The sequence below is a fragment of the Vigna angularis genome, chromosome 1 (assembly GCF_016808095.1).
Source record: "Vigna angularis cultivar LongXiaoDou No.4 chromosome 1, ASM1680809v1, whole genome shotgun sequence".
Lineage (NCBI taxonomy): Eukaryota > Viridiplantae > Streptophyta > Magnoliopsida > Fabales > Fabaceae > Vigna > Vigna angularis.
This window is the reverse complement of record NC_068970.1, coordinates 60,668,015-60,679,335: the sequence shown is the minus strand read 5'-3', so window position 1 is coordinate 60,679,335 and position 11,321 is coordinate 60,668,015. Positions and strand designations below refer to the sequence as shown.

At 30.5% G+C, this 11,321-nt stretch overlaps 1 protein-coding gene across 1 annotated transcript; it reads right to left on the bottom strand.

The window, feature by feature from the left end:
- Positions 1-5,394: 5,394 nt before the first annotated feature.
- On the bottom strand, positions 5,395-7,553 carry LOC108339271 (bidirectional sugar transporter N3). The gene is made up of 6 exons (XM_017576411.2): positions 7,401-7,553; positions 7,225-7,261; positions 6,924-7,134; positions 6,645-6,809; positions 6,094-6,213; positions 5,395-5,957 (listed from the first exon to the last, which is right to left on the bottom strand). Exons 1-6 carry the CDS (start codon positions 7,441-7,443, stop codon positions 5,661-5,663), a joined length of 873 nt encoding a protein of 290 aa, XP_017431900.1. The 5' UTR covers positions 7,444-7,553; the 3' UTR covers positions 5,395-5,660.
- Positions 7,554-11,321: the final 3,768 nt, after the last annotated feature.

Below are 11,321 nucleotides of genomic sequence, written 5' to 3'. Positions count from 1 at the left end.
AGTAGTAGGAAGTAAGGCTACCAAAGAGAGTTTTTTTTTTTCACTAACGAGCCTTCACATATAAACCAAATGTATTATCTCTTTCTCTTTTGATTTCATTTACGTTTCTCCTATCATTAAAATTTAGTTACATCAAGTTGAAATTGAGAAAATAAAGAACATTATGAACCAATCAAAATTCAAAATAGTTTGGGATAATTCTAAAGTTTTTACTTGGGAAAACTATTTTAAGATAAAGGAAGTTAAAAATATTGTCTAGTACATGTTTAGGTTTATTCAATATGTTCTGATATATTTGAAATCCGTATACCTTCATATATTTAAGTATTTGAATTATTATAGTGTAAATTAATTCTTGTTATATACTTTGATCTTATTTCTTTATATTGTACAATAATTTAATTATCTGAAGTTATGAATTATCTTGATAAAAAATGTGATAGTAAAATTTATTTTGAGTACTCATGATGAGTTAATGGAATGAGATCTTAAACACAGTCCATAACAAATATTTCTTTAATCTTACTGCTCTGATTGATAATTAGAGGTTTATGGTTAGAGAAATAACTTTCACAATTTTGAGAGAAATTTGAAGGTCAGTTTGTTTGGAATTGTCTTCGTAAAACCCTCGTTTCTACTTTGTTAACCATTGGATTGACCTGAAACTTTTACACATGGTTTGTAACACCTTTTTCTTCAACCTGATCATCAAGATCCTCCATTAGAGTTTTGTGTTTAGAGAAGTCAGTTTCACAATTTTATAGGAAGTTGAACATAATATCATTCTGTTTTCTAAGTAATTTCTGTAAAACTTTTATTCCCAATTATTTAACTGTTGGATCAGGTTGAAATTTTGAAAGATATTTCATGAAACCTAATTCCGTATTTTGACCATTGTAATCGACAATTAGAGATCTATAGTTAGAGAAATGGTTTTTGCAATTTTGAGAGAAATTTGAATGTCACTTTGCTGCTATTGTTTTGTTTGTCACAATAAAACTCTGTTTTCTACTTTGTTAATCATTGATTGTGCTGAAATTTGTATATATAGTTTGTTACACATAGTTCTTTACCCATTGTGATTGTTCGTTAGAGGTCTTTGGTTGGAGATATTTGTCATGTAGTTTTAATCTTAAGAAAAAATGTTGTCATAACTTAAACGTTGAACTTTTGTTATAAATATCATGGAAAATATGTGAATTCTTATGTGGTATTTTGAATTGTTGTATTTATAGGATGAAAGTAATTTGATGTGATTGAATAATAGGTAATGTATCGAGATGGAATTCCGTGTGAGGAACTATTCTAAGCTAATATTGGACACATATAAAATATGATTTTTAGTGATGAAACTCAACGAAGATTTTTATTTCATAGAGATTTACCAATATACCAATTTTATTACATGATTATTTCATCTTCTTTTAAAACAAACTTACTTTAAACTACTCAAGCTCTTGCACATACACATGTATAATCATTTCTCCACGCGAATATACCAAAAAATATCATAGGTTCCATTATGATATTATTCATTCATCTAAAAAGTATCCTATTGAATAAATGTTATATTAATGCTCCTTATTGATGGTAGCCCATTACTAGTCAAAAATATCCCTACCAACCTCCTAATAACCCAAAATATCAATATATAGAATGATATCATCTTCTCTTAATCACAACACCAAAAAGAAGAAAAGGAAAATAATTTTCTTAATAAATTAAACTTATAGAGATCAATAATCTCAACTCAACTCTTGTGTGTCTCATTAGGGATATAATACGGCAACACAATGATATTCAAATCTTTATATTTTAGAAAGAATTTAGAAGAATTGAAATTTAGTGAAAATTTATGTATAATAAATAATTATTCTTAACTTATTTATAAATTTTCTATTCCTTATCTATTGAAAAAAATATCTTACACATTTAGACAAACATCATGAAAAGAATGATGGACAAAAGTAGTAAAATTTAAAAAATAAAGAGTGAAGTTAAACATTTCTAATCTGAATGAAAAAAATTTGATTGACAGTTATAATTTTAGAAAGCAATAATATATTGATAATTCATAGTTTTAGAAACCATGGTGTCACTTTATTTGTTTCACGGATTAATTTAAGTGTTGCAACAATTTTTACAACTAAACTAATTATTAATGTAAAAATTCAAGGATTATTTTTATTTTTTAAATTAAATAACAAATTACACTTTTAGCAAGTAGATTGGAAATTTATAAAAGAACACCTTATTTAGGATGTCACGTATTATCTTGGAATATCAATATGTGTATGTTACTCTACACATTATTCTAGACCCTTTTTAAGTTAAGGTAGCTAATAAAGAGTACTTGGATGCAGAAGAGCTACAAAAAGATACTTTACATATTCATAACGATTTGTTGTTTATAGTAAAGAAGAATATGAAATATAAGACGAAAAAATGATGCGTATAATCTAAGTCGTCTAAGTGGTTGTGATTGATACGTATATATGGAGATATTATTAGAGGTTTAAAAGTAGAAAATGGTATATACGTTGTGTAAAAGAATAAGCTAAAAGTGGGAGTAATGATGAGACGAAAATCCTATAAGTTGGCTGAGCATAAAGTATGTTGATTATTGATGCTATCATCTACTCACATAGCCACCAAATCCTACTGCACGATAATGGTGGATATACCAGAGGCTTTTTAGGGTGGTGATACACACAACTCATGACATGAAACATCTGTGGTGGAGAAATCCATGTGGTTCCTTAATTGGAAGGAGAATGAATATATAGTTTAAGGACCACCTTTGCCTTGTATTCTACAATATCCTCTTCTTATCCATATCCATTTCTCATCCATCTCTTTCAATGCTAATTCAATTCTATATTCTGTTTCTCAGTCACCCTATACTCTGTTTAAACACGTAAATACAGTATTATCATCGTAAATCAAATCAATAGTATATTATATATATATATATATATATATTGTAATGTTTAATTCTCAAAATATGATGAAAAGTATGTTTACTAAGAAAATTTATGGTTATAAATTGAGTAATAGTATCATAACATACTTTACCTTCATTTGACATAAAGTATAAAATTAAATTGGTTATAAAAATATAAAATTTTATATTTTTTTTAAAAAAAAAGAGAATAAAAAATAAAATAAAATAGTATCAAATTAATGTAAAAAATTTAAGTATATCAAAAGAATATTTTTCTTTTAGATTTATACAATACATGTATTAAATTATGTTAGTGTTAAATATTTTTTGTTTTTTTATACTTTAGATTTTACATAATTTTGTTCTTCATAATTGTTAGTGGACAAATTTCACATTTTTTTATTTTTAATTTTTGTTGCTAATTTTTTCATCATGCATACTTAATTATTGTTTTCCGGTTTTTTTTTCAAAAAAGAATTAATATAAGAGATGTATTGCTTCAACTCATACAAAGTAAAATTACATAAAGGAGAGGTTATTCATTCCTAGTGAATCTTTCTCTCTTTCTCTTGGCCCTGCACAGAGTTTATGTTACATGTTAACATAATCAAAATTATAATATCATAATACAACAATTAGTATTGGCTAATTCCTGGTGATCCTCCAAAGTCCCTTTATTTATTAGTGCAAAATCTGCCTTTTGATTTTCATTTCTTTTAGAATAGATTTTGGCGGCTAGACATTCTTCAAAGCAAGTTAGATTAAAAAAAAAAGATGATACCGACGTAGGAATACCTTAAAATTGTTTTTAGATTCAACATTTTCGTATTGCCTCTCTGCACAACCTAATATTCCAATTTATACAGGAAGGTAATTTTGTGTATGTTGCAGAGCAAAAGTTATTGGTCTCTGTAGCATAGTACACTTGTTTTACTCGTATCCAAAACTAGTTCTATGCTATTAAAGAAGGATAATGTTTTTTTAACAATTTTTTTGATAATTTTTTTATAATAGTACATGTGATACTCACAAATATTTAAAAAAATATATTTTTATAAATTATTAAAATAAAATTACAAAAAATATATAAAATATAATATAAATTAAATTAAATATAAATTAAAATATAAATTAAAATATAAATTAAAATTAAATTCTAATTAAATTTAACCTTATAAAATATAAATTAATGTTAATTTTAATTAAATTTATATTAATAAAATATAAATTAAATTTTTATTTTTATTTTTTGTGGTAGCGAATATCCGCGGATACCAATAGTATAATACCGTACCTAACCTGTTTATAAGCAGGTATTAAAATACTCGTTATCCGCAACCCGCAACCCGCGAGTAGAAAATATCAACAAGTACCAACTATCCATCATAGATTTTATTCGTGGATATTTTCGTACGCAGATTTTTTTCTATCCCTAATCTCAATATATAATGTTGTTGATCAGGGATACTATCGATATTTTTGTTGATAGAGGTGTTTTGTATCATAACAAGTTCCAAATTTGTCTTGAATTATGTATATTGGCTTTCTGTTGTCTTGTTTAATTTATAAACAATCTGTATTTCCTAAAAACCTTTTTATACAGATAAAAATCTTATGCAACTGATAGGGCAGACATGACTTTGGAAACTATTTTCACAGCTATACCCAGAGTTTTAGTTGTACTATACTAAAATCCTCTTTAACCTCTATCGTCTCGTTCTCAAAGATCACCCTATATTTGTACATATGTATATTCTAAATTATAACTACCTACATACGCACCCATACCATATTATCTTTGTTACTTACTTGTATTTAAGGTTTAAAGTTATTTGCCAAACACTTTATTCTAGAAACTATTTTATTAGCATAATCTTTCATAATTAATCCATTACAACAAATCTTATTAGATCCAAAACAAACTTTTGATATCATACAAAATTGATTTGATTAGTAACAATAAAATAGATCATGTTTTATGAACCGATCCAAAATGAAAAAGTTGGATTGACATTTTTAATTCATTTATATGTCAAGTTGACAAGTTAAAGTTGAAACGAACGAAGTAATTCGTTTACACATTTTTTAATAAAAAATTAAAAAAAAATTATTTTTTATTTATTTTATATGTTATTAAAGATTTAAATTCAATATTATTGTAACTTAAATAATTAACGTTTATTAATTAAGTTTTAATTATTAGTTATAAGAGTAATTAAATTTAACTTTTCTTTTCAAAATCCTATTTGGGCTTCTTACACCAAAATATTGGGCTCCTTCTTACTGCACCCATGATTTTGCCATTCACCCCCATGAGATGTTGCAAGGCAAAACTCCTCTTGGAAAAATGCTTATTATTATTAATATCTCAATATGAGGTAAGCAGTATGGATAAGGTTTAAGTTAACTAGACTAATAAGAAGAAACAGAAACACAGTTCCTGCAACATCTCCTTGTAACAAGATTTGGGGACACCTTCTATTTTATTATTTATTATTGTAACACAAAGAAAACAGAACAGAAATCACACAAAATAGAAACTAAGAACTATGGGCAAAGAGAAATATAGACAGACATTGATCTATATTGTATGACTTATATCTTCTGCCCCCATTAGCCCTTTGCATTAGTTTGAACATCAACACATGGTGGCACAGAGAGAGGGAGAGAAAGAGGCAAGTGCTCATGTATCCTTCATTAAACTTCTCAACCCTCCTTAATTATGTTGTAGTTGACTGCTACCTTCCCTTGTTTTGTTTTCTGTTTGGTCCTGTTTTTTCTGTGCTTCCTCAACTTTCTTCCCTTCCTTCTTCTCTCCAATCTCAATATCAACAAATCCACCACTGTTTGCTGCATGATTCTCACTGCTCACAGCTGTGTTGCCGTTTTCTTCATTCGTAGCATTGTCTTTCTGTTCTGGCAGCTTTTGATCCTTACCTGGCGTGTGCTTTCTGTATATAAAATACAGCACTATCTGAATTGTTCCAAATGTGATACCCACGAAGTTCGGAAGCTGTCCACAAAAATTAAAAAAAGAGAGAGAAAAAAAAAAATTGTTACTCACTATTACTATTTATCAATAAAGATGCAGCATATCCCTGAATCCAAAATGAGTTGTCATTATTATGTTGGATTTTTTGAGTACTTACTGTAACATAGATGTCCCTCAGGAGAATACCGTATGCCAACCACATAATTGCACTCACTGTGAGAAGAAGTGACAGAGTAATAGGCATGAACTCTACACTTTTGGTGCGAATAACCACTTTCTGGGATTGAACAAGAACAAGATCAACCATGCAAGTATTGTGATTCCTTAGTAGGTATAGTTACCATTGTTTTTTGTATAAATATTTCTATTTCTTAAAATTTGAGTAAAAATACAATCAAAGTATAGTGATCGTCTTTTCATTAGTATGTCTGTCATATACTTACCAGAAAAAAATAGTTATAATCATATAATTATTTTCTAACATACAAATGAAAAGACGAATTCAGTAAGCCATGAAAGATATAATTTGAAGAGTGTTTGTTTTTTAAAGAACTTATAAAAAAAGTTGGTTTTTTTATAGCTCATAAGTTTAAAAATATCAAACTTACGAATAAAGTCTTCTGAATACGAAGTCATTAGTAGTACGAGGTTAAATCCTTAAATAAAGTTTTGACTCAAACTCATCATTCTATATATATATATACTCACAATGATGCTCAAAGGTGCTGCAAAAACACTGGTAGAAAGAACAACACAAATCCATCCAAGAAGCTCAATACGGGCTGTTCGTTCTTTTGCTAGAACGTGAGTGAGAAGAACAACCAAGAAAATGACTCCAACGTTGAACAAGAAAATCATCTTGAAGGTAAAAAACTGCAAGTCCAACCATAATCTCAAATTAATTACCGTACATATATATAAGAAAAATTTATGACAGAGACATAATAAGTGTCATAGAGATAAATTTAACAATATGTTTGTACGCACCCTAGCTTTCCTGGGACAGTAAGTTATATAGATGACAAGGTAAACTGTCTCTATGAAACAACCAAATGCGTTGATGGTGATAAGAAGTATTTCTCCTGTCTTTATGTAAGCATAAAAAATCCAAAGCATTGAGGTGAAGAGTGCAGCAACGTAAGGAAGTGATTGGAAACCTTCTGTTGTTTTCTTCTTACAAACTCTATAAAACGTTGGTCTGCAAACATATAGTAATCTTCATTAAACATATATATAGTTACGCATCAAAATTCACAGACACATGTAAATGAACAAGTGTTTTACTTACACTGGTGCTAGAAAGCAACAGAAGGAGACTAGGTTACCTACAACCAACGTTCACAAATTCAGAAAGGTATATCAGTTCATCTCTTGGAAAGGTAAGACATGTATAGAAAAATCAATAATGTAATCAAAGATAATAATTTTCAGTCACTAAATTTGCATTATTTTTAGCCTTAATACCCATAATTCCAACAGCAAAAACATAAGGGGCATCATTAGCCATCGTAAGATGTCTGAGAAATACTACTCCCTTGATTGAAAAAGGAGAGAAGAGAGGAAGGTTTGCAGGGAAGGTAGCTCTAGTTTTGTGTGCCACAAAGGAAAAGGGAAATGAAAGCCCTTATATATATATACAAGGTAGGATTTTTTCCATGCATGAGGAGATAGTGAAACACATTATGTTATGAATTCAATCAATGATATTGATGACAAATAATACCAAGGGGTTGCATTCTACAATGTTCTAAGTTACTTTGAAGGGCATGCATCTAATTTTTGTGCCAACTCAACACATTATTGTAACTAGTTGGTGTGATGTAGTTCTTTAATTAATAGTTGGGCCAACCTTGACTTATAATTGTATCTTTTCCAATGCAGAAAACCTTCCCTCACGTGACCCATCTCTATTATTTGCACTCTCCTCTCACATTCAGTAAGTATGAGTTGCTTGTGTTAGGACTTGGTACCTTCATCATATTTTGATGATGTTCAATCCGCCGCCAAATAACTACTGCTGATTCATCCCATTATTGCCACAGGTAGGTCACCAATCTTTCATGAGTCAGAGATGAGGAGACACGTGTCACAATGAGGTGATCACCATGGACTGTTGCATTGCAACAAGTTAGGAGTGTATTAATATAATTTGGATTCAGAAGAGAAGAAGATTTGCATGTAAATCCAGCTCTAAAACATGTTAATGGATGATAGGGTTTTTGAGTGTCACACGTGATGGAAGAAGTCAAAGTTGTCCTCGTGATTAACCTAAATGATGTGTCAGCTTGTGGTCTGCAGACAATTATTCAGCGGCTAACTGTTTCATATAATTAATAAATGGTTCAATTCTATTAAGTATAGGGTCTTGTTCATTTTTTTGAACAATTCCTCTAATATCTTTTCATAAATCGATGATAATATATGTATATGTAATATAACATAGGTTTAATAGCCTTTTGTCCCCTTTCATTTGCCTAATCTCAATTTAATCCCCATTTTTAAAAGTGTTTATCCACAGTTAAATAAATTTGCGTCTAATTTATCCCTTCTGTTAATATCACCAAACGGAGTTAATGCATTAATGATGTGACACCAGTTATGTTCAACGTGTCACTATATTGATTTGTGAATGATGACGTGTAAGTAACTAACAGAGAATATAAACCCTATATTAAGTTAGGGTTTTATAATTTGGGGAAAATTTGATTTTGGGCATAGATAGAACCAATCAGGGTCTTCTCCTTTTTGTTGCGAACACGGTACAATGGGTGTTCTTCTTCAAATTTGTCTTGTTCTATTTTTTTTGTTGTTCTTTAACATTTGGATGTCAGTGTTGTTTGTTGGTAGTAGGGTGGTGGTTCGTGTTTCGCGAGTTGGTGTTCCCTCATTGGCAGTTGGTTGGCGAAGTGGTTCGTGGTTCGTGGTTCGTGGTTGTCTCGTTTTGGGGTTCTTCTTGTGTCAATGTATTTGAATCAAGGATGTTCGTCTTGCTCATGGGAGAGCTCTCATGGTGGTACATCCAGAGGATTCGCTGGAAGCCAAATATGCCATTGTGGGGAGGTTGCTGTGTTGAGAGTGACAAAAACAATTAAGAATGAGGGGAAGCAATTGTGAGGCTGCCCTAATTACAAGGTTTGTTGTTTAATTTTTGTGATAAATTGTTCTGGTGATTAATGAAATGTTAATGAAGTGAATACTTTGAATAGCCGACAAGAAATGAAGAACTTAAAGGATGCAATTTCTTTAAACGATGTATTGAAGATAATGTAGATGATGTTGGCAGTACTATTGCTAGGCAAAGGAGGAAGATTAATAGCTTGAAGAAATCTGTTATGGGTTTTCAGAGAAGGTAGAAGATGTTGATTTGGATGCTATGTTTTATGGGGTTGATTAACATCATCATTCTTTGTATTTTGTTTAAAAGTCCATGATGTGTTCTAGTAGTCAATTGTTGTGAAGAGCACTTTGGCCTAATTGTAATATGATGTTTTGAAATCAATGAGAAATCTGAATTTATGCATCTGAATTTATTGTTTGAATATACATTTTGTTTGATATATACAAGATAAGCTAATTGAACTTTAGATCGAAATGACAGTAAAATGAGAAAGTGGTGTGTCATCCTCATTGAACGTCCACTAAATTTATGGCTTGTGAAGGTAAGTTACATTTAGTCCTCACTGACAAAGATCAAGGTAAGTTACATTTAGTCCTCACTGTCAAAGATGAGTACCTGTAACATGAGTATACATCACAACAAAGAAGCATATCCCTGTAATCACAACATACATTACAACTAATTTATATTGTACTTCACATGCACATGGAATGAACATCATTGATAATGACATGATAATCTGAAATTGGAAATCAAATGCACATCCAAAAGAGAAATTGTCATTGAAATTTAGATTATAATCATCCAATTTGGTATCACAGCTTACAAAATACCCAATTCAAAATGAAGTTCAAACTACATGTCAATGTTTACAAAGCAGCCAATACTGGGTTGTAACAAACTTAAGCTAAACTTAAGCTAAACTTGTCAAAATACATCTGAATGTTCTAAATAACTTTTAAAGTCCTGTTGTAGTTGGCTGGCTTTCAGGTTGCTAACTTGGTCCAGTAGTTGGCTACCAGGTAACACCCTTTTAGGTGGAGGCAAAACATCAGGATGATAACTCATTTCTCATAGGTGATGACCGTTGATAGGGTATATCATTGGAATGTATGTTTCTTGGTATATTGCCCTTCTAAACCAATTTGGGACGTAGTCTTCTCCATTGATGTTCAAAAAATTCATGGCAGCTAGTGCATGACAGCATGAGATTCCTGTTAAAGTCCACTTTCTGCAACTGCATTCCACTTTATCTATGTCAACCACATACTTCTCATCAATTATTGAAGTGTGTTTGACCTCAAAAATTTTCATACCTGACCAACTACAACCAAACAGATTAAAATGAGTATTTGAAGTAAAAATGTTAAAACATCATTATGAAGTCCAGATTCTGATATGGTGATGTGCACATACCTAGGTATCCAAAATTTTGTCATGTGCAATTCCTTTTGAAATCTTTTTTTAACCTTTGGGCAAAGACAACCTTCAAATGTAGTTATTTTCTGTCTATTTGTTGCTCATCTATTCATGAGGTAGATACGAATATCTTCCATCATTGTGATGATGGGCTTGCCTCTTGCATGTACTATGACACTGTTAAAAGCTTCTGACATATTATTGACTAATGTGTCACAGACAACTTTACCCGTAAACCTTGAACATGACCAATATCTAATTAAACAAATATGAAGTCAAATATATCAGCACAGAATTTGAAATAAATTACTTATAAGAAACTGATTTGCAAACAACCAAGTTATAAGAAAAATACATTCAACACAAAACACATACCTTGGTGGAATTGCTAGCAAGTGTTTAAAGGCATCTGGATTGACATCTTTAATTTCTCTCATCACTGCCTCCCATGCTGGAGGGTGTGTTGATGATGATGCTTTCCATAATAGACGTCTTAGAATATCACCAGGAAATTTCTTCCTAAAATTTGCATAAATGTGGCGCACACAAAATCTATTCTCCACACCAGGTAGAAGTTCTTGTAATGCTGGTACAAGTCCCTATCAAAGTAAAAACATGAAGCTATACAACTTATAATACAAGACATGAAGGTTTCAAAGTTATAATACAAGACATGGGCAACATTACTCACTTTTGTTGATCTGAAATATATGTGATTGTTGAAGAAAGCTCCTGACCACCAAGATCATCAATAAGCAATTCTAAAAACCAAAGCCAACTGTCCTTATTCTCCACCTCAACAACAGCATATGCCAAAGGACACATTTGCTCATTCTCATCTCTTGCAA